The sequence below is a fragment of the Capricornis sumatraensis genome, chromosome 14 (genome assembly GCF_032405125.1).
Source record: "Capricornis sumatraensis isolate serow.1 chromosome 14, serow.2, whole genome shotgun sequence".
Lineage (NCBI taxonomy): Eukaryota > Metazoa > Chordata > Mammalia > Artiodactyla > Bovidae > Capricornis > Capricornis sumatraensis.
The window spans coordinates 34,190,184-34,214,052 of NC_091082.1; the positions used below are offsets into that span (position 1 = coordinate 34,190,184).

At 44.5% G+C, this 23,869-nt stretch overlaps 1 protein-coding gene across 2 annotated transcripts in view; it reads right to left on the reverse strand.

Moving 5' to 3' along the window:
- Window positions 1-23,869, reverse strand: part of SUSD4 (sushi domain containing 4) — a 132,822-nt gene that overhangs the window by 34,923 nt on the left and 74,030 nt on the right. For both annotated transcript variants that reach the window (XM_068986428.1, XM_068986430.1), the window contains exons 2-3: window positions 21,632-21,844; window positions 2,349-2,522 (exon numbers count right to left, since the gene is read on the reverse strand). In XM_068986428.1, the coding sequence (XP_068842529.1) occupies window positions 2,349-2,522; window positions 21,632-21,844 (387 nt within the window). The remainder of the gene's footprint in view (window positions 1-2,348; window positions 2,523-21,631; window positions 21,845-23,869) is intronic.

Here is a 23,869-nt window from a genome sequence, read left to right on the forward strand (position 1 = left end):
GGGAAAAAAAAAAAGATAAGCAAATCAACACCAACAGGGAAGGTGTTATGCGAACTTCTGAGCAGGGTTCAAATGAGTGAGGACATTTGGGTGCCCATTCCCCCTCCTGGGGAGGAGTGCAGTTCTAAGCTACCCACGTGGATAACTGCATCCCCTAAGTAAAAAAAAACTGACTCTGACCCACAGGGAGAAGGAAGCATCTCCTAAAACACAAAGTCCCTGGGTGGGGAAGGAATGGCCTTGGGACAGTCCTCCATCCAAACCCAAAAGGAGATGGAAGAGGGGGCTGTAACATGTGCAGCTAATCAGAGAAGGAAAGCTACACCACTCTTGGTTTCTGACAGCTTGTCCTAAAAACACAGTAGAAAACTGGCTTCGACTCAATAGGTGAATGTGATTTCTATTTGCACTTTGAGATAATAGAGAGAAGGCTCCTCAGGCTTTAACCCCTGGATCTATAGGTGCAAATAAAAATTACAGGATGAAATGTCACTCGAAGGGCCAATTATATTCCCCCCAGGGACTCCAGAGGTGTCAGACTCTCTACAGCAACCCTGCTGTGTCTGTGAGGATGGGAGTCAAGGTGCAGGGGCTGGAAGGGGGATCAGGGCCCAGAACAGGGGCACCTCCTCTGTGGGGACCAAGGGCTCTGAGGAGAGATGAAAGTGGCCATAGGTTGTATTGCTCTCAGAAGAAGCACACCTCTCAAGATTAGCAGCCAGCTCATTTCTTGTTGAAAAACAAACAAACAAAAAAAAACATCAAAGCTGTGTTAAGGACTGAGATGTAGTAAGTGGTGGTGGAGGGGTAAGGGGTCCCAGACAGAGCAAGAAAAAGCCTGCACTTGAACTCCTAACGATGACACTCCAAGATGTCTATCACCATAGGGCATTTAAAAAAGAAAATCACTGGGGCAAAAAGAACTCCTAAAGAAGCATCCTGTATTTACGTGACATAAAGGGAAATGGAAAGTGTGGGAGAACCAAAAGAAAAGTGGAAAATGTAAAAGCAAGAAGGGGTTGGAGTCTGAAATAATTATCTTGGTTTGGATATCGCCGCAGGACCAGAACCAAGCAGTGGTTAATAAAGTTCATTTGGATAAATAGCCCCACCTAAAAGACGGCTGCTGATTCTAAGGAGAGTCTCTGACAGTGCAAATAAATCACGCATCTCCTTTAACAAGGTAACGCATAACAGATGAACAACACAGGAAGTTTCCGGGGAACATGTAGGAAGGTGAGGCCCTGGACTGTCTTGGTCCTCTTAATCCTGAAGCCTTTGTTTCTTCAAGGGGCCGTGGCTCTTAAGCTCTCGCATGAGGAAATGATTTATTTCCAACTATGGGGCGTGCAAAGCAATATCAGAGTCTGCCAGTGGTGATTTCCAAGCAGAAAGTTGACATCCGCCTCAACTTTAACATGCCACTGCTTTTGGTGCAAATAAGGCTGCTCGCCCTCTCCCTTGGATGATGAATTATGCATGGGCTTCTTGGTCCTTTGGTCCAAGTCACATGTCAAAAAATAAAAATCAGAATTAATATGAACTGGAGGGCTTATTTTCACAAACAGGGCCCTCTGTGTCAGCCTAGGCAAATTTTAAAAATGCAAGAGGATAAATATTCACCGTCTGGTTTGGATGAAATTTGAATTTGATTATTTTTCTGCTCCTCATGCATTATAAAAAAGGATAACATTATTAAGAGAAAATGGCCTCTGTAAGATTGGCTTTAAATATATTCGTACCACAACCGAAATCAGTATAAATGCTCTGTTATTTCCATTAAATATACAATAGTTCATCATTGTGTTCACGACCCAGTTACAAAGCTCCTAATTCTGCAACTACTTTTGGTTTCTTAGAATAAAGGAGACAGCCAGCATTCTAAAGAATAAAGTACTTTCCATTTAAACTTTTAAACTTTAAAGCTGGGTATAGGGAGCTAGAGAGAACAGAGATTGATGTGAAGATTCCAAAAACAGAGCTCTGGTGATCAGACTGCAGAACGGCTGAACCATGGTGTGTGCGTGACTCTGTGTTTCCCTTTGTTACTTGCCAGCTTCCCAGGTGGCTCAGTGGTCAATAATCCACCTGCCAATGCAGGAGATGTGGGTTCAATCCTTGGGTTGGGAAGATCCCCTGGAGGAGGGCACGGCAACCGACTCCAGTACTCTTGCCTGGGAGATCCCATGGACAGAGGAACCTGGCGGGCTATAGTCCACAGGGTTGCAAAGAGTCGGACACGACTGAGCAACTAAACAACAATTGCCATCTTATTAGAGAAACGTGCACTCGATCTGCAGTCGAGTCTCAAAGCAGAGCTGAGAACCAGAGCCTCCATCTGCCCCTACCTTGACAGATGGGCAGATTGTCCCACGTTCCGTCATCACGACATAATGAAACCACATTGTATAGGTCGGGGTAGCGGATCTTGAATCCTTCATGACAAGTGATGATTAGCTTATCTCCGTGTCTGTATGTCTTGTTATGAATCTCAGCATCTTCAATTTGCGGGATGCGGCAATCTGCAGTTGTGCAAAAAGGATACATTATTTTTGGAATTCAAAGCCATTGTGGTTCACAGCTTCACAAGAAAGCTCTTATTTTCAGACTTGGTCTCGACCTACACAGCAATCTGATAAACGGTTCCTTATTTATCACTAAGCCTCAGGTCCCAAAGAGAAGCAGTAGAAGCTGCGTAATCTTCACAGAGAAACAGGAAGAGGAGTTGTGGGTGCAGAGGTCCAAGCCCAAAAGGAACCTGGTTTTCTGCCTTCAACACTTCCCACCCTACAGCTGAGCTTACAGATAATTCTGGAAATGAATGAAGAAAGACCAAAGCGGGGGGTTCACCTGAACTGTCTGGCGGGTTGCCCACTTGGTGGTGCCTGCGGATGGTACACAGCACCAGACAGCCTGGCTGGCTGGTCTCACCCAGTTCTGCTGCCTCTGCCTGGGGGGCCAGGGCCAGGGCCTGATAAGGAAATAGGCTTGCAGAACAGCAGGGGGCTGAGCTGTGGCTGTATCGGCTGTTAGCATTTCCCATGCACCTTATCTGTTTTTACAAAGATAATTTTGAATAACTAGAGCAGCACCTTCTACTGCCACTATCACGAAGGCTCAGAGGAAGCAGCTACTGTCTCCTAAAAACAGAGTCAGAGCAGAAGCGAATCATCACTTGTCCTGAACGAGTCAAGATCTGGTACCTCGACCTACTGGAAAAGGAAATGGCACCCCACTCCCGTATTCTTGCCTGGAGAATCCCACGGACAGAGGTGCCTAGCGGGCTATAGTCAATAGGGTCGCAAAGAGTCGGACACGACTGACTGTGTCAGCACAGACACAGCACACCCCGACCTATACGTTGTTTCATTATTTTGGGACGACGGAACGTGGGACAATCTGCCCTTCTGTCAAGGTAGGGGCAGATGGAGCGGTTCTCAGCTCTGCTTTGACTTCTGCTCTGGGAGGGGAAGACTCATGGCAAGAGTCAGGGGAAGAACAGTGAGTCGGGGCGGGGGGTGGATCAGCAGTCCATGCAACAGAATCGGCAACAAAAGATACAGTAGGACTAGGGACTTCCCTCGCGGTCCAGTGGTTAAGAATCCACCTTCTAGTGCAGGGGATGTGGGTTCAGTCTCTGGTCAGGGAACTAAGATCCCACATACCCCGGGGCAACTGAGCCTGTGTGCCACAACTAGAGAGAAGCCAGTATGCCTCAATGAAAGCCCCTGCATAATGCAACTAAGACCCGATGCAGCCAAATAAATAAAAAATAAATGAACAAATAAAACTAATCGATGGGTAATCATCTGCTTCTAACTCTGTCTACCTCCAGTTTACCTTGTGGGACATTCACTCTGTGCTGGCAAGTTGCAATCCTGCTCCTTCTGGCCCCTCACTCTAAACACCACCAAACTAATTCCATCTGGATTTTGTTGTTGTTGTGATTTGTCGTTTGCTTGTTTTTTAGCGGAGTATAGTTGATTAACAAAGTTGTGTTAGCTTCAGGTGTACAGCAAAGTGAATCAGTTATACACATCCATGCATCCTTTTTCAGATTCTTTTCCCATTTAGGTTATTACAGAATATTAAGCAGAGAGCTATTCGGTGGTTTTCTACTTTAAATACAGCAGTGTGTATATGTCAACTCCATCTGGTGTAAGTCACTTAGGTCACCGTGTGTCTCTCTCCACCTCCTGTTTAAAGTCTCTGCTTTTACATGCATATATGCTTAAAAGCATGAGCTATCTAGCTCTAGTTTTAGAATCAGGTAGATGAGTTATATTCCCATTTTTTTGTGTCTTAATTTTCTGAAACAAGGCAAAATTTAAAAACAGCATTTTGAGGATCATACAGACTTCCTCCAGAAAATTTTCAATGGATTTCTCAGCCATTCCCCAAAGCCTACTGAATCCAGAATGGTTTGGAATAGCATTCATAAGAAACCTGAGTTTCAAGTTCCTCTAAGCTTTGAACTGTCAGCTCTCAGGAAAAAGTCCTGGGAACTCTGATGCAGCGACTGGCTGGAGGAGGGCTCTGGGGGCTGGGACTTGGGGAGCTTTAAAAAGGGCATGTCACGGGGGCTATGAGTGGGTTTGGAGCTGGGTTTACTGGGAGCACTCTGACAACAATGGACTCCAGAAAACAGAACATCAGTGACAGGAAAGCCTCGGGCAGGAAGGGGTCTCCCAGGCAGAGGAGGGACCTGGCAGCTGGGAAGGCAGGGGTGGTGGCCGTTCAGCAACCCACACGGGTCATCAGAGCCCAATGCTCGTGAGCCCAGCTCTGCCGTGACCTCAGCCCTCCTTCCCACCATGAGCTGGAGAGCAGGGACTATGCCACTACTCTTGCAACGTTCCTCCCATGCTTCCAGACCTCTGTACACACCTGGGGAGGAAAGGCTGAGAGGGGCCATGGAGACCTGAGAAGTGGATTCTTTTCAGGCTCTGGCAGCTAAGCCTCCCCCTGATGATGAGGAAACCCATTATCAGCTCTTCCCTTTGCCTCTGGATCCAACAGAGGGAGTCTTGGCTGGAGAACTGGGCTCTGGTTTCAATTTTACCTCTCATTTTTGCATGGAAGAGTTTTTCAGGCTATGGAAAGAGGTTTTCTAACTGTTCATGTTTTTCTACAAGAATAGCTGACTTCCTCCCAAATTAATCCAGAATAATCATGACTGGTGCGTCCATGTGTGCTCAGTTGCTTCAGTGGTGTCCAACTCTTTGCAACCCTATGGGCTGTAGCCCACTAGGCTCCTGTGTCCATGGGATTCTCCAGGCAAGAATACTGGAGTGGGTTGCCAGGCCCTCCTCAAGGGGGTCTTCCCAACCCAGGTATCAAACCCATGTCTCCTGCACCTCCTGCATTGCAGGCAGATTCGTCACTGCTGAGACACCCGGGGAAGCCCAGTCATGACTGGAGACACAGATAATTGACAGTTCTGCACACCACTGCAGCCTTCTTCTTAATGGAAAATGTGAATTACATTTTTTTCAATATCGCTCTGCAGAAATTATTCACAGCAAATAAAAACACATTTATCAAGGCATCCGTCTGTAAAATCTGGGCTGTAAATAGATCCTGTGGTAGTTATGTATATGACTAAACAACTATTTTCATGATTGATTTAAAACTTATTCAAGAATTAACTGGTATATTCAGGAGGTGGTCAGCTAGCAGCAGTGAACTCAATGGATGGGAACGGCCATGTGGCTGTAGTAACACAAGGACATTGGCTGACCACAAGAGGAAGCACCAAACCTTGTTTCTGAAGCATAGTAGTCTATCACATAGAATGCTTTGAACTTCTAACGGAACACCTTGTTTCCACAGGCAGGAGCCAGGACTAGAGGTTCAAAGGGGATTCACTGCCTCCCGTATGCCAGTAATTTATGTACTCGACTCAAAGAAGAATCAGCTCAGGGAGTGAGGCAGGACCAATTTACTACATGAGGTGATCCCCGTATTCACTGGGGAGTCAGTGGAAGTTTGGAGTTTAAACTCCACCATGCTAGACCAGGAGCAGCTGTGCTCTACATGTAAAGACAAAACTCAATTAGACCAGCTCTAGCAAAGCCTAACCTAAACTGTGATAGGAGAAAATTCTGTCCAGAGCCTTTCTAATTTTTTTTTTTAATCCAGAATAGCTGGCACCTAGTCCTCCCACTGAAGGAGGGTAATGTAGAAAGAAAAAAGCATCTAGAAAAAGTCCCAATCCATCAGTGGTAGCAGTCAACAACGCTAGTCCTTATTTTTATGGAAAGAAACATACCAGGATCTTCAGTCTCTGAAAAGAGACACACACATCTTCATCAATTCTAAAGTTTTCAATAGAAATAACACAATTTTCTATAGCACAAATGCATTCAGCCAACACAAAGAATTTTTAAAAGCAACTGCAAAAATATTGTTATCAAAGACTGTGAAAAGAAGGTCTATCAATAGCTGATTCTATTGAGTAGAATCAGGTCAACAGTCAAGACTTTTGTCTACAGGGTATCAATGGGCCCTTTGGAAATATAACTTAAGGGGTATCAAAAGCTTCCATGCCTGAAATCCTCTTTCACAAATCTACAACTATCATTATTTTTGTGTCCTGCGTCTAGTAACAATGAGGACTTAATATAATAAATAAATTTAAAAAAAGAGTGGACAGACGACCCCAAGGCAGTCCCACACACGTACACCCATGTACAAATCAACTGATCCAATTAGTTGCAGACAGCAAAGTCCTAAAGGATGGAGGAATAAAGAGAAAGAGGAATTTCAAAGACTATGTGCCATATTTTAGGATTTATTTTTCTTTAAAATGCTGGTTGGGGCTTCCCAAGTTGGTGCTAGTAGTAAAGAACCCACCTGCCAATGCAGAAGATGTAAGAGACACAGGTTCAACCCCTGAGTTGAGAAGATGCCCTGGGGGATGACACGACATCATTCTAGCATTCTTGCCTGGAGAATCCCATGGACAGAGGCGCCTGGTGGGCTACAGTCCATAGGGTCACAGAGAGTCAGACACGACTGAAGCGACTTAGCAAAATGTTAGTCATATGTGAAAACAAATCTGATTCCTTTAAAATGACAAATTTCTGCATCAATATGCCTGCCAATGTGTTCACAGAAGCATGAATACATGGTACACACTTAGAGATTCATAATTCCTATTAGCATATTAAAGGCTCTGAAAGCCTTGCTGTAAAGAATTCTACTGGATCTAGTTTAAGCCAGCATTTGTAAAGCTTATTATTCATCCATCAGCTCATTCATTCACTGAGTTATTGAGCATTTACTCTAGTCCTGGTACATTCTAGGTGTTGAGGATAAAGAAAAAGTCAAGAATTTTACTCTTGCAGCATTTGCATGGCAAGAGACTGCTAACAGGCAAATTATCAGGTAAGTGAGCTAAAAAATAATAGGCAATGATCACTGCTAGGATGAACACATAACAAGATAATAGAATAGGGACCGACTCAGGGACTCCTTTAATTTGGGAAGACAGGAAAGGGGCCTCTGAGGAAATGACATTTATTAGGCTGAGATCTAACGACAAGAAGAATCCAGTCACGTGTGGACTGGGGAGAAGAGTATTTCGGGCAGAGGGAACTGCCACTACACAGGCCAAGAGAGAGTTCAGTGTCCTGAAAAACACAAAGGAAGATCAGAGTGCCTGGAATATAGTAAGTGACAGTAAGATGGAAAGTCAGATCATGCAGGGCTTTGTAGATAAGGACAGGGCATTTGTTTTTACTTCAGTGTGGTGGGAACCCCTGGACTTCTAAAGCATGGGCCATGATATGCTCTGTGTCTTGTGGGTACGTGCAGTAAGGGGCTGGCCTTGCCCAAAGGGAGTTCTGGCCTTTGCCCTCAGCTCCTGGGAAGTAACCACTAAGTCTTTGGAATGTGCAATCTGAGATGAGTATCTTTTTAAATTGGAGTTTAAAGATTGAGGGCGGGAGAAAAGGGGGATGACAGAGGATGAGATGGTTGGATGGCATCATCAACTCAATGGACATGAATTTGAGCAAACTTCAGGAGACAGTGGATAGAGGAGCCTGGTGCGCCGCAGTCCATGGGGTTGCAAAGAGCTGGAACCACTGAGCGACTGAACAACAGCAACAGTGTGATTTGGCCAGCCAGGAAACACTGGCCCATGCAGTTACCAGCTCTACTTCTGAAAGAACTGGAGATGCACAAATGGTCAGCCACGTCTACCTGACCAAGCTCCAATTAAGAGGCTGGACACCAAGCCTCGGTGAGCTTCTCTGGTTGTCAATACTCAATGTGTACTGACACACACTGTTGCTGGGGAACAGGCAATGGTGTGTACAGCTCACTGGGAGAATGACTGAAAGCTCATGCCTGGTGCCTCCTGGACCCTGTGTGCCTCTCTCCCTAGATAATGTTAATCTGTGTCCTTTCACTGTCATACATCATAATCGTGAGTATCATCAGTCCTTCTGGTGAATTACTGAACCTGAAGATGGACTTGGGGACTTCTAAACTTGTGACTGGATTCAGAGTGATAGTCTTGGGGATCCTTGAACTTGCAGTTGGTTACAGAGGTGATGGTGGTTTGCGGGGGAGTCCCCAAACCTTGTATCACAACACCCTTTTTTTAACTTACTATCTACTAACACCCCTCAGAATCACAGCTGTGTCTCTGTGGTTTTCCACATCGCTACTATTCTACAGAACTCCTGCTCCATGCAATAGTGCTTAGAGAACACTGTTCTGACCACCATCATTTACTTGGAATAGAATCAACTGCAGCTAATGATGTCATCATAAACCAGCAACATGAGAAAAGTAGAGTCAAGAGTTGGTGCTATTTCAAAAGGAGGTGACTGGAGACAGTGGGTTCTTCATAGAAAAGGGGCACCACCATGTGGGTAGTTTTGCTTTGGGAGCAGGGCTAGCTCAGGCTGTTTCTTTCTCCTTTGTAGGATATTGACTCTTACAAAAACAGAAGGCACACCAGGACAGGGTACTCAAGACCATGTGGCTCTCAGCTGAATGTTAAAGTGGAATTATCATGAGGTCATCCTTAAAACCGCTGAGAAGAAGGCATGCGGAAGAGAACTGCATGGAGTCATGTTATTGTAAATAAGCATGTTTGTGTTTTCCTTTGATCTATAGATTGGTATATTTTATTTGTGGTGGAAAAAAACAATTAGTATCTGCTATTTAAAGTATCTATATTTAACACTTGGATAGTAATTCTTTCTGCAGAAAGAATTCTTAGGCATCCACTCTGAAGGACTCAGACCATTATACATGTCTTTTAAGCATACATAGAAATTTTACAAAACTTGACCATACTTGGGCCATAAAACAAGAACACATTTCAAAAGACTGAGACTATAGAGTATGTTTTCTGGTCACAGTGAAACAGAATCGAATACAGCCATCCCTCAGTATCCATGGGGCACTGATTCCAAGTAAGACCTCCTCCACAGAGGCCCACCTCTCATACAATATGGTGAAGCATTTGTATACAACCTACACACATCTTCCTGTATACGTCAAATCATCTCTAGACTAATACAATGTAAATTACATGTAAATAGCTGCAAATAATATGATAATATAAAAAAGTAAGCTACATAATGCAAGAAGATATTTTTAGCACATACAAACAATGTAGGGCTTGTATTCAGTACATATAAAAAATTCAGTATATATAAAAATCAATTAGAAAAAGACAACTCAGTAGATAAATGGGCAAGTGAATTGAACAGGCATTTCATAAGAGAGGATAACAAGGTGTTCAATGAATATACAAAAAGGTGTTTAACTTCCTAATCACCGGGGAAACCACAAGCTACCACTAAATACCCATTGGTGTCTAAAATACTGATAACGCAAGTGTTGGCAAGGAGTAACTGGGACTCTCACACTCTGTCGCGGGAGTGCAAATTGGCACAACCACTTTTGATAATGGCAATACCTATTAACGCTAAAATACAGGTATATCCTACAATCCAGCATGTCCAATCTTAGGAGTATATCCAACAGAACATGGATATATATATATTCACCAAGAGGTGTGTTCAAGAATGTTCACAGCAGCCCTATTTGTAACAGACCCAATCGGAAAAACATTACATTTTCATTAACATCAGAATGTTCAAATATTGTCTATTCATATAATAGAACACGACGTAGCAATGCCAGTGAGCAAACTACAGCCACATGCCATAACATGCATGGGGGCTGCCCTGCTGGTCCAGTGGCTAAACCTCCAAGCTCCTAATGCAGGGGGCCCAGGTTCGATTCCCAGTCAGGGGACTAAATCCCTCAAGGTGCAACTAAGATTCTGCATGCTGCAGCAAAGGTCAAACATCCCATGTGCGGCAGCTAAGACCCAGAAGAGCCAAATAAGTAAATAAATATTTTTTAAAAATAATACATGCATGACTTTTACAAACATAAAGTAGAAGTCCAACATAAAATTATACTTACTTTATAATTCCATGCATATAAACTCAAAACTAAGACAAAAGTAAGTTAAGCTTAAAACAGTACCAAGTTTAGGAATGCATCAGGTCAGTTCAGGTCAGTTCAGTTGTTGAGTCATCTCCAACTCTTTGTGACCCCATGAACTGCAGTACACCAGGCCTCCCTGTCCATCACCAACTCCCGGAGTCCACCCAAACCCATGTCCATTGTGCTGGTGATGCCATCCAACCATCTCATCCTCTGTGGTCCCCTTCTCTTCCTGCCCTCAAACTTTGCCAGCATCAGGGTCTTTTCAAATGAGTCAGCTCTTCGCATCAGGTGGCCAAAATATTGGAGTTTCAGCTTCAACACCCAGGACTGATTTCCTTTAGGACGGACTGGTTGGATCTCCTTGCAGTCCAAGGGACTCTCAAGAGTCTTCTCCAACACCACAGTTCAAAAGCATCAATTCTTCGGTGCTCAGCTTTCTTCACAGTCCAACTCTCACATCCATACATGACCACTGGAAAAACCATGGCCTTGACTAGACGGACCTTTGTTGGCAAAGTAATGTCTCTGCTTTTTAATATGCTGTCTAGGTTGTTCATAACTTTCCTTCCAAAGAGTATGCGTCTTTTAATTTCATGGCTGCAATCACCATCTGCAGTGATTTTGGAGCCCAGAAAAATAAAGTCAGCCACTGTTTCCACTGTTTCCTCATCTATTTGCCATGAAATGATGGGACCAGATACCATGATCTTCGTTTTCTGAATGTTGAGCTTTAAGCCAACTTTTTCACTCTCCTCTTTCACTTTCATCAAGAGGCTCTTTAGTTCTTCTTCACTTTCTGCCATAAGGGTGGTGTCATCTGCATATCTGAGGTTATTGATATACTTCCAGACGAAGTGATTACCATGGGAAGTGATCACCATGATTCAGGGAAGGGGTTATCTGAGAGAGGCAGAGGGGAGGCAGTGACTGGGAGGGGGCTTCTGAGATACCAGTGATGCTCTACAACTTCACCTGGATAATCATGACAAAAGTGTTTGATGTGTGATAACTCACTGAACTGTTTGGTTCTACATGAATCTCTCTATATATGTTATATTTTATGAATTTCAAAAGGTTAAAGAAACAACAACAAAATTAATCCAGAAAGAGGAGTAAGGGAATTCACTGTAAAGGCACTGATCTTTCCCAGCTACACTGGGAGCTTCTGGGCCTGACAGACAATGCTTACCAGAATTTTGGGAAATGAATGACTAAACATCTTGGGGTGGCATTTAAATTTCCAAAAGCATAAAACTTTCATTATTTTCTAGAAACTATTTTCTTTTAAAAAAAAACCTTTGAGGTCTCTTTCCACCTTCCCCAGGTAGACTTTATTTTCAACAGTGAAATGATAGAAGCACTTGGTTGTCAGAGCTGAGCTCACAAGAAAAATAAAAGAATGTCATTCAAATATCAGTCTCATGGGCTGCGGACTTTTGGAAATTCTAACCTACATCTTGATGTTCTACTTGCGGAGTGCTTATGGCAAATATCTCAAGGTGCACGCTGAGGCCTGCCAGCATGAGGATCTCCTGGAGGTGCCTGCTAAATTCAGATTCCTAATGCATAAAAATCTCCAAGAGGAGGCCTGGTGATGTGCATTCCTAACACGCCCTTTGGGCAATTCCCATGAAGTCAAAGTTGAGAACCAATGCTTCATGGATACACAGGTGATTGACTAGCAGAGGCTCGCTCACATTTAACAAGTCCCCACCATCCTTACCAGCTATGTCAGACAAATGTAGTAAAGAATAGAATCCTATCTGAGCAGCTGGAAGGCAGCTCTGTGCCCAAGGCCTCTCCCTCTGCAGTCAGGAGTGGGGTTCCGAAGAGATCTGCATCGTAACAGGACTCTCAAGAGGCAGATTAGGGAGCCATGGTCATCCCCAAACCACTCAAGAACCACATGAGGGGAAATAAACTTGGTCTGGGATGGGTTTGGAAGGACACCCACGGGGGTTGCCCTGGATTTTTCACAGGCAGCCAACCTAATTCTGGGTAGTATCTGCTGCAAGCTTGTGAAAAACTGGCTTTCTAGGGAATCTTGGTGATCGACTTGGTGTTTGAGGTTGTTAACAATCATTTTGTGACCTTTACACACGATCTGACATGGCTGTGTACACACATGGATGTTCTGCATTTGCCGAATAATTCTGTGGCTTAAAGCCAGTTCCTACTCCCATGGCACCTGTAAGAGAGGGCGAACTGCAGCCCTCGCACGACACGCGAGATGACGGCAGGCAGCTGGTAAAGTCTGCTAGGATTCGGATTTTCCCTCTGCACTTCCAGGGGGCTCAGCTGTGCAGGCTTATCTGTGGCGGTCCAGCTGTCATCTTGCAACAATGATAACTGATCATTTCTGTCATTTATCTTTGCTGAATGTGCCCCCATCTGACCTGACCTTACTTCCTCCGGATTTTTTTTTTCCTTTTAAGTCATGACCACATTTAAGTAAAAAAAAATCTTTTAAAGAACAAAAACTGAAACTCACACTGAAGCCACAACGGAGGGAGGGTAGGGAAGCAGTGACTTCTGTTATCAGAAGCATAAATAAGAAATGACAGTGGTCCTGGAGACAGAGAGAGGCAGCCCTCTGCTCCTTCCCATCTTAGAAGACGGAAAATGAGAAGAGATTATCTTAGGGGAAGACATGCAAATACTTGCCCTTGTGGGCATTGACTGCTGTTTCTGATAACCCATGTCCAAGGCAACAAGAAAGAAATTTTGGATGATAGACAATGTACGTGAGAAGAAAAGGATCCTAAATAAAACATTTTGAAAGCATCCATCTGTTTGGGGGAAGTTTCTGGAGCTGGAAGACAGCTTACCTTAATATAGGAGTAACTGTAAAAAAGAAGTATGACTACCTTGCTTTTGAAAAATGCCTGCACCCTACAGTTTCACTGAATAAAGGAGTCATCTGCCATCTTTACTGCCAGCTTTAGCTCATGAGTCAAGTTGAATTTTTTAATCAAACTTTATAATGTAATATTACTACTTAAACTCACATTGCACCTTTTACCCAGGAAACTCAAAGAACCGTCTTCACATCAAATTATTAATCTCATAGCAATGCTGGTCAGATCTATGCAAGTCAAATACTTTTGCAAGCACTTAAAAATAATGTTTGCTTAGTGAATTCATCTATTCCCCCCCCCCTCCCCATCCCCCCTGCACTCTGTAAGGAGCTGGGGCAGACAAAGGTTCAGCATGGGGTCACAGCAGGTGGGGGCGGGGACAGCACCCTTGTGCTCTCTGTGACCTTCAGCCACAAGCAGACAATGTAAGTGATTGAGAGGGACAAAGAGGGGCAGGTGGCAGTGGTAGGTGAAATCACCCTGGGAGCTTTTAACCATGTTTGAGCTCCCATTGCCCAGAACCACCAAAATAGAATCTCGTGGAGAAAGTTCCAGACAGGGTTATTTCTAAAAGTTCCCCAGGTGATGCTGACATGCAGCCTGGCTGCACACCACCGGGATGGTGGAAAGAGCACTGAACTAGGAGGATGCAGGTTCTAATCCTGGTTTATTTGCCATGTGACTTGTGTAAGTTGCTTAAACTCTATGGGCTTTAGTTTCTTTTCTTTTTTAATACCTATTTTGGGGGGTGGGGAGCTACCCAACTTGAGGGATCTTAGTTCCCTAACTAGGAATTGAACCTGGGCCTGCAGCAGTGAAAGCACCAAGTCCTAAACACTGGACTGCTGGGGGGGTTCTCAGCTTTAGTTTCCTTGTTTATAAAAGCACAGCCCCATGGCCAAGGGATGAGAGAAGACAGGAAGGAAGCAGCCACAGGAAACAACTGCCATTGCACTGGGGCCTGCCTTGCCCGCCTCATGCAGGAGAACCACCTGCTTGGACTGGCTGGTAATACATGGTACTGTCTACTGTGGGAGCTGGTCATCACATGCTCATGTGTCATCTGTACCCTCAGAGTGTTGTCGAGCAAAGCTCTCAGGTACCACCAGAGCCCCAGGGCTGCAGGTCCAACCAGACCATCCTGCCAGGGGCTTCGCTGGTCCTTCTCAAAGTGAGGAAAGCCATCCCAAAGGGGGCTCTCCTTACAGGGGCAGCGGTTCACGGGCTATACTAACATGTGCTTTAAGCGGTGCTTTTGTCTCCTGCTTTGCTCCAGCCAATCACAGAGTGGGGGCATCCTGGGAAAGCTGCCTGCTCAGCGAGCTGGTTCTCAAACAAGCGGCAGTTGACGGACCTCAGCTCTCAGCATCGTGGTCCCAGAGTCGTTCAGAAGAGCCACAGTGGCTTCAAGCTGGTCTGGAATGTGCTCTGGAAGACTCTCACCTGAATAGGCCAACTCCCTGCGAGAACCCAAATCCTTTTTATTTGCTCGGTACAGGTCTATCTGAAATTTACCAGTGCAATCATTAACTATTCGCAGAGCTGCTCAAGGGAGAAGGTGAGGAGAAAAGAGAAAGGTCCCTTGTACCTTGAAGAGGAGAGGTCTGAGAAGTCCTCAATTATAAGGACCCTCTGCAAAGAAATGTTTGTCCGCTGGTGTAGCTGCTACCTTCCCGGGCACATGCTTGGGAGGAGGAAACTCAAGGGAGACAAGAAACAGGTGTGTTTCTGCACACAGAGTATGCAATCTGCCTCCAAGGATGCTCCACAGACACCCTGAATCCACTCAGAAGCTCAGCTTCTGCGTCTGGCTTTAAACAATGTCCCAGACACTCTCCCAGGAAAGAGAATCAGAGGGAGGAGGGATTTAGGTGCCACGGGACATCTAGGTAATGGTCCCTCACCCTACCCAGGAACTGCGCACAATTATTTAGTTAGCACTCTTGGGAAGTTAGTTCAGTTCAGTTCAGTGGCTCAGTCATGTCTGACTCTTTGAGACCCTGTGGACTTTGGTCATAGCTTTTCTTCCAAGGAGCAAGTGTCTTTTAATATCATGGCTGCAGTCACCATCTTCAGTAATTTTAGAGCCCAAGAAAATAAAGTTTGTCATTGTTTCCCCATCTGTTTGTCCTTAAGTGATGGGACCAGATGCCATGATCTTAGTTTTTTGAATGTTGAGTTTTAAGCCAGCTTTTTTACTCTCCTCTTTCACTTTCATCAAGAGGCTCTTTAGTTCCTATTCGCTTTCTGCCATAAGCGTGGTGTCATCTGCATATCTGAGATTATTGATATTTCTCCCGGCAATCTTGATTCCAGCTTGTGCTTCTTCCAGCCCAGCATTTCACATGATGTACTCTGTATATAAGTTAAATAGGCAAGGTGACAATATTCAGCCTTCAGTTCAGTTCAGTTGCTCAGTCATTTCCGACTCTTTGTGACCCCATGGACAGCAGCACACCAGGCCTCCTGGTCCATCGCCAACTCCCAGATTTCACTCAAACTCATGTCCATTGAGTCGGTGATGCCATCCAGCCATCACATCCTCTGTGGTCCCCTTCTTCTCCTGCCTTCAATCTTTCAGCATCAGGATCTTTTCAAATGATTCAGTTTTTCACATCAGGTGGCCAAAATATTGGAGTTTCAGCTTCAGCATCAGTCCTTCTAATGAACACCCAGGACTGATCTCCTTTAGGATGGACTAGCTGGATCTCCTTGCTGTCCAAGGGACTCTCAAGAGTCTTCTCCAACACCACGGTTCAAAAGTATCAATTCTTCAGCACTCAGCTTTCTTTATAGTCCAACTCTCACATCCATACATGACCACAGGAAAAACCATAGCTTTGATTATATGAACCTTTGTTGGCAAAGTAATGTCTCTGCTTTTCAATATGCTGTCTAGGTTAGTCATAGCTTTTCTTTGAAGGAGTAAGCGTCTTTTAATTTCATGGCTGCAGTCACCAACTGCAGTGATTTTGGGGCCCCCAAAAATAAAGTTTGTCACTGTTTCCATTGTTTCCCCATCTATTTCCCATGAAGTGATGGGATACCATGGCAGATACCATGATCTTAGTTTTCTGAATGTTGAGCTTTAAGCCAACTTTTTCCCTCTCCTCTTTCACTTTCATCAAGAGGCTCTTTAGTTCTTCTTCGCTTTCTGCCATAAGGGTGGTGTCATCTGCATATCTGAGGTTATTGATATTTCTCCTGGAAATCTTGATTTCAGCTTGTGCTTCATCCAGCCCAGTGCTTCTCATGACGTACTCTGCACATAAATTAAATAAGCAGGGTGACAATATACAGCCTTGATGTGCTTCTTTCCCTATTTGGAATCAGTCTGTTGTTCCATGTCCAGTTCTAACTGTTGCTTCCTGACCTGCATACAGATTTCTCAAGAGGCAGGTCAAGTGGTCTGGTATTCCCATCTCTTTAAGAATTTTCCAGAGTTTGTTGTGATCCACACAGTCAAAGGATTTAGCGTAGTCAATGAAACAGAAGTAGATGTTTTTCTGGAATGCTCTTGCTTTTTCTATGATCCAACGGATGTTGGCAATTTGATTTCTGGTTCCTCTGCTTTTTCTAAATCCAGCTTGAATATCTGAAGTTCTCAGTTCATGTACTGTTGAAGCCTCACTTGGAGAAATTTGAGCATTACTTTACTAGCGTGTGAGATGAGTGCAATTGTGTGGTAGTTTGAAAATTCTTTGGCATTACCTTTCTCTGGGATTGGAATGAAAACTTTTTCCAGTCCTGTGGCCACTGCTGAGTTTTCCAAATTTGCTGGCATATTGAGCTCAGTACTTTCACAGCATCATCTTTTAGGATTTGAAATAGCTCAGCTGGAATTCCATCACCTCCACCAGCTTTGTTCGTGGTGAAGCTTCCTAAGGCCCACCTGACTTCACACTCCAGGGTGTCTGGCTCCAGGTGAGCCATCACACCATCATGCTTAAGTTAGTTCGTTAGCTCTTCAGTTAGTTCTCCAGGGAACTAGATGCTGCATGCTGCAACGAAAGATTCCACATGCCACAGCAAAGACTGAAGATCCTGCGTGCTGGAACTAAGACCCAGCACAGCCGAAAACAACAACAAAAAAAACTTCTGTCCAGCTAGCATAACCAGTGCCACAAGAATGAGATGTATCGTGTATTCCAGCTGGGCCAAGGGGTGGTCAAGTAATGACACGTTTCCATTAATATTGATAATAAAGAGGTTTGGGCAACACGTAGACTGATTCTTCTCTGCTCCTCCTACGTGATATTTATACATAATACAAATGGATTTGAATTCATTTTATTTTGGTTTCTTTGGGATGTTTATTTTTATTTATTTTTTTTAAAAATATTGATTTATTTGGTGGTGCTGGGTCTTCGTTGTGGCATGCACGATCTTTAGTTGCAACATGTGAGATATAGTTCTCTGACCAGGGATCAAACCTGGGCCTCCTGCACTGGGAGTGCTGAGTCTTAGCTACTGGACCACCAGGAAGGTCCTAGGATGTTTATTTTTTAATAAACTACTTCTTCACGATATGTAAAAAACCACAGTCTGAACTGCCACAATACTGACCCCACCTCTTTTAAAGCTTTCAGGACAGGACAGCGCGTTTCTATGTCCTGACTTGATGCCTGTTGTAGAAGTGTCAAGTGAATTTACGCAAAGTCAATCTGACTTTACCTACACTTTTTCTTATGAAATCTAGGAAAGGGATGTATTAGCAGGGAAAGTGTCCCCCAGTAGATGAGCTGAGTGATTTTGGAAAGGAAGAGGCCCAGATGGTAGCTGTCCTCCTGGCCTTTAGTCCCTGTACTTACTATTTCAGCAGCCCTGTGCCCACAGGGAGTATTTTCAGTGTTTTGCCAACCCCACAGTCCCCTCTCCACCATATTGGTCACCTCCCCTGTTCCCTGGACCATAAACATCTTTGCCCCTACTCAGGGACATGAAGGCTCTGGTCTTACAGAAGCAGCTTGGACAAGCAGAGCTATCTCTTAGGCTGGAGGCTTTGGATTCCAGGAAATTCATTCATTGCCTATATTATCAGTTCTGTGAGTTCAAACGTCTATAAGTGAGTTTCCTTGGAATAGACCACTTAGACTGGAGTAAAGTGAGAAAGGAGATGACTGGTACATGTGGCAGGGTGAAGTGGAGCATAAAAGAGGGAAGCTGAGTGAATGCACAAGAAAATATTTGCCTTAATACCACCTTGCTTCTGTAGAGCACTTTACTGCTATTAAGCATTTCAATGCATTTGAACTTATTTTTCAAAATCTGTGTCTCAGGCAGAACTGGCTGACAGCTGAGAAGATTGGAAGGAGTCCAGGTAACAGTGATAAGACCTGGGCTAGAACAGATGTGTCCCTAAATAGCCATTTAAGTCTGGGAAGACTCGGCTTCTCTGAGACTCAGTTTCCCTGTTGATTGAACACAAACTAAATTAGAATGAGGGCTTGAATTATCTAATTTCTATGAGTCCCTTCAACTCTGAATGTTGATGATGCCATTTGATATAACAATGTGTTTTTGCATAGCTGATTAAAATAGGAATTTTGTGATGCAAGGAGTTAGATATAACCTTGTAGAAGAAAAAGTGCTGGCTTAGAACTAGTTACAAATCTGCAGCTTACTCACCAGCTATGTGACTTTGACAAAGTGAGTAAACTTCTCTGGGCCTCAGTTTCCTAAACAGGAAATAACGACAATGAGACTTGCCTTGTAGGGTGACTGCACATGTTAAATGAGATAGTGAATCTGAACATACTTCCAAACTCTAATGACCTATAAAAATGTGATAATGTATTACTGTTATCAATATTACCAGCACACACACAAAAATCCATTAGCTCTCTAAGAATTACCTGACAAGAGAAAACAAATGAATTAAGCAGCCGTTACTATTCACCCAGAATAAATCCTAATCAGAGAGTAAAGGCCACTTACAAACCAGGGGGAAAAAAGTCTGGCTCCTTCCCTTCTCTCTGATATCCATGGAATAGACTTCTATGTACCCCTTGCCCCTGTAAGCCTCATACAGAAGGCTTAGGACATTAACAATGAGGATTCTCTCCACGGCAAGGGCAAAGAAAGTAATCTCCTCATACAGATCTTTCAAAGACCAACAAAAATCAACATTTATATTAAAAATAATCATACCATCATACTTAGAAAGGAAACACTCATTCTTCCAAACTTTGTAATATGTTGATTAGAGCGCAATATCAGCTAGCAATGAGGAGTCCTGGACTGTCCTTTGGAAACATCTGATCATATTCTGAGATGCTGAAGCTAAAGATCCAATACTTTGGCCACCTGATGCGAAGAACTGACTCCTTAGAAAAGACTCTGATGGTGGGAAAGATTGAAGGCAGGAGAAGGGGATGACAGAGGATGAGATGGTTGGATAGCATCACCGACTCGATGGACATGAGTTTAAGCAAGCTATAGGAGTTGGTGATGGACAGGGAAGCCTGGTGTGCTGCAGTCCACGGGGTCACAAACAGTTGAACACGGCTGAGCAACTGAACTGAACAGAACTGAATAAAAGAGCTGACTCTTCTCTGCCATCCCCATGTACACAGCCCCTCTCCTACGTGTGAGGCTAAGTGTTAAGGGTTATGCACGCTGACCTATATGATAGACGTCTCTACTCCAATGTGATTTTTCACTCCCTTTCTTGGAATTACTATGTATTATATTGCTACATACAAGGCCAGAAAGAAGCTCATCTAAAAAGGGATACAATTTTTTTTTTCCAGGATGACCAAGTAACAGAGGGCCTTCAACTTTGGGCATTATTCAGAAAGTCTATTGGTTTTCTTTGTTCTCTGATGTTTTTGAGTTTTTCTGGGTTTTAAGTACTGGGTATCTTAGGCCATAGGTTTTAGCAGGAAAGTTTTTACATACAAACTGAATAATTTTTTAAAATTGAAGTACAGTTGATTTATAATATAGTGTTAATTTCAGGTGTACAGCAAAGTGATTGCTATACATGTATATTCTTTTCAGATTCTTTTCCATTATAAGTTATTATCAAATATTGAATATAACTTCCTGTGCTATATGGTAGATCTTTATTGTTTATTTCATATATTAAATCAACTTTTTCAAATGAGCTTTTAATTAATAGAATGTTAAAGAGAACACAACTCACCTGGACTGTATTTAAGGGGAAAAAATAAATTTACTTTTAACATTTTTAATTCTTCATAGTAATTTTGGCTTTTTAAAAAAAAATCTTGAAAATAAAAGTGAAGATAGCAAGTAAACACTTTAGGACTAAGACACTACCATACCCATCCTTCATAATTTCCATAAGGAGGAGCATAATAGATGCTTGATCAATGCTTGTCAAATTAAATTAAGTTTCATAAAGAAGATGTACACTAAATCAGAATAAGAGTTTACAAAGCATTATTATAAAAGCTCCATTTGAAAATAAAATCAATAATGGTGTTAAGAGAAAGTGAAACCCACTTCTAATGAACTTGATGAAATACAAGTTCTATGCCTCATGGAAATTTGGAGCTAGAATTACCTCTTGATTCATGCCTATTCCTACTTCAACCTCGCTGATCATCAGAGATATATAAGCCACAATTTGGCATTCCAATTAGTTAAACTCAATGCATTCTTTTAAATTCTAAAAGTATCTTCACAGAGTAAAAACAAACAAGCAAAAACGCACACACACATATATATATGAAGTTGTTTCAACCAAAAGCCTTGGGGATAACTGCTAGAAGTAAATGAATATCTTGTCATGATCAATAAATTTAAGAATAACTACTGGAGATAAATATCTACCTTATCAATCTATCATTGCTTGCCACCATCCTTTCTTTCCTTAAATGAATCATGTCTAATGCAGGACTGATAAGGAGTAATTGATTTAATCCTCTGAGTAACATGCATCTTCTGTATCATTATATACAGTTTGGGCTCAATATATTTACTGCATTTTTTATTGAGTAACATGGAAATGGGTGCTGAGTTGGCAGTTCGATAATAAATGGCCCTCATGTTATCTGAGTTGCTCTTTTGCATTGACAAAAATGGCAAGAAATTGGCTTGTAATTGAGACACAGAAGGAATGCTGAGACGCATTTATCCCCTGCCCCAGCCCTTCCTGAGCACGCATGCTTCTCCATCAGCCTGCTGGACCAGCCCTGAAACAGAGAGCAGCCCGGGGAACCGGTCCCTATGGCACACAGTCTCGGTACCCCCGCGGCCACGAGCAGACCACAGGAGCAGCTTCCATGAGGTAGGGGTCGGGGTGGAAGGGACCACTTTACCTTCCTGCACACAGACGGGTCTGTCACTCGGGATCCAGCCTAGGGTTCCGTTTAGATGCTTCATACACAGTCTCTTTGTAGAGCCCTTCAGTTTGAATCCGTCTTGGCAGTGAAAACGGGTGACAGAGCTTTCAAAGAAAACCCCTCCGCTGGGCGTCCTGAAGCCATTCTCAGGGATGCCGGGGTCCGCGCACACCTGAAGGTCATCGAACCCTACACGGACAGAGAGAAGAAAAGATTCCTCTGAACACACTCTCTGGATTCCGAGGGTCTTCTAGGATAAAGAGCAGATACTGTCGTCTTTCCGACGCTGTGGGTCACCAAACTCCACCAACAGAAAAACCAACAAGGTAAACATTCTAGCGCACGTTACAGGCTGCTTTTTGCTCTTTGCTTAGAAAAGCACTCATCAGTGATTTCAGTGCCACCGTCAAGTCAGCCCTTCAGGAAAATTCTAGAAGTAGGGAGATGAGGAAAAGTAAATCACAAAAAGCACTCAAAGCGGTAAACGTCACAACTGAAGTATAAAATGTAGCAGGGAGTCGAGGAGGGAGAGGTGGTCAGGGAAGGGGGAGATGGAATCTGAGCCCAGTATTGAAGGACCGGTGAGACTTCAAGGATGGAACCACCTTCGTGGAGGGAGGCACAGGGGAACGGCGCACGTGATGGCCCAGCTGGGAGACCTCGGCAGGCGACACCTGCAGAGCCGCAGGTGGCCGACAGCGACGCAGAGCTTGCGGAGGAGGCAGGCTGGGGATGCCCACTCTCCCCTGCCTGCCCCTTGCCTGCTGCGCCCGCCCCCATCAGCCAGTCCTGGACCATGTTCCTCGTCCTCTGGGGGGCCTTCCTTGTCCCCACTGCCCCCAACCTGCCCCCTCTTTGTTCCACTCCTGTAATGTGAACACAGGCTTGTGCTGAATCACTGGGAGAACAATCACCTCATACTCTGGGTTATGAGCCCCGAGGACAAGTTCCGAGATTTCTCACTGTGTATCCCACGGAATCAATCACAGTCCTGCGTAGAACCTGCTCCATAAGCATTGAATGAGTGAATAAACAGAGTTGGGAAGAGAGTGGGAGACACACTGGGGTGACCCTAGAAAGCCGGGCGAGCGAGGTGGCCAGTGTGGAGCCATGGAGCTGGGCAGCGGGTACATGCACACAGGAGGCCCAGAGGATGGATGCTGGAGGAAGTAAGTGGAGGAGCGAGAGCTCAGGGCACGGCTGGGAGACCCAGGCAATGGTGCGGGTAAGACGTGGTGGGCCTGAGCGCACAGGAGGGTGCTAGAGGCAGCAAGGGGGGCCCCAGAGTTCAAGACATCCCGGTTCAGGGGCCCAATGTGGCCTGACAGCTGGGACGAAGGCCGATCCTTGAAACAAACGTGGATGACATGAGCTCGCTGGCAGAGACCAAGGATAAGGAAGGGGTGCTCTGGGTGCCCTCCACTCAAAGAGAAGGAATGAAGGAGACACAGAGAACCCTAAACTCCTGTGCACCATGAAGGCCTTCTACTTCACTCTCTTACAAAATCCTTACTGAATAAGTTCCCAGAACAAATACATGAAACTCCATCGGGACAGGGGTTGGGGTGCCCATCCATCCCCACCCCCAGGGCAGCTGATGGTTCTCCAGGTGGGAGAGGGCCAGCAACAGCCTGGGCCACCTTAGAAAACCCAGCCCAGACCCAGAGGCAGCATCACTGGAGCCCTTGGAGGATTTACCTAATTTCCAGGTGATGCCCAGATGCTGGCCTCAGGAGACATCTGATCTTCTGTGACAGCTGGACTTGCAAAATGCCCTCAGCTGGTAGGTGGTTTTCCCCATCCCAACTTTCACGGGCTCATGAAGGACTCACCTGTGGTCCTCCCCAACTGACCTTGTGACCCTGGACACCCTGCCAGCACCACCGGGTTGAAAGCCACACAGCACGGGAGGGGCCACGGCGACAGGGTGTCCAGAAGCCACGACACGTTCCCTCTGCAGAGAGCACAGGGCTGTGGACCAAGTGGGAAGCCAAGGAGGAAGGCAGGGAAGGCGACCGCAGCCACATCTGACTCTACTACATCTTTTCAGTGGGAGCGGCTCTGATATTTTATTGAACAGAAAGAAGGTGCTTTGACAAAGGAGACACCACCCAGCCGCAGCGCCACTCACACGCAGCTGCAGCTCTGCCCCGCTGTGAGCACTCTGAAAGCACATGGTGTGTTCCAGGCCAGCGGAGGGTGACGATTAATACC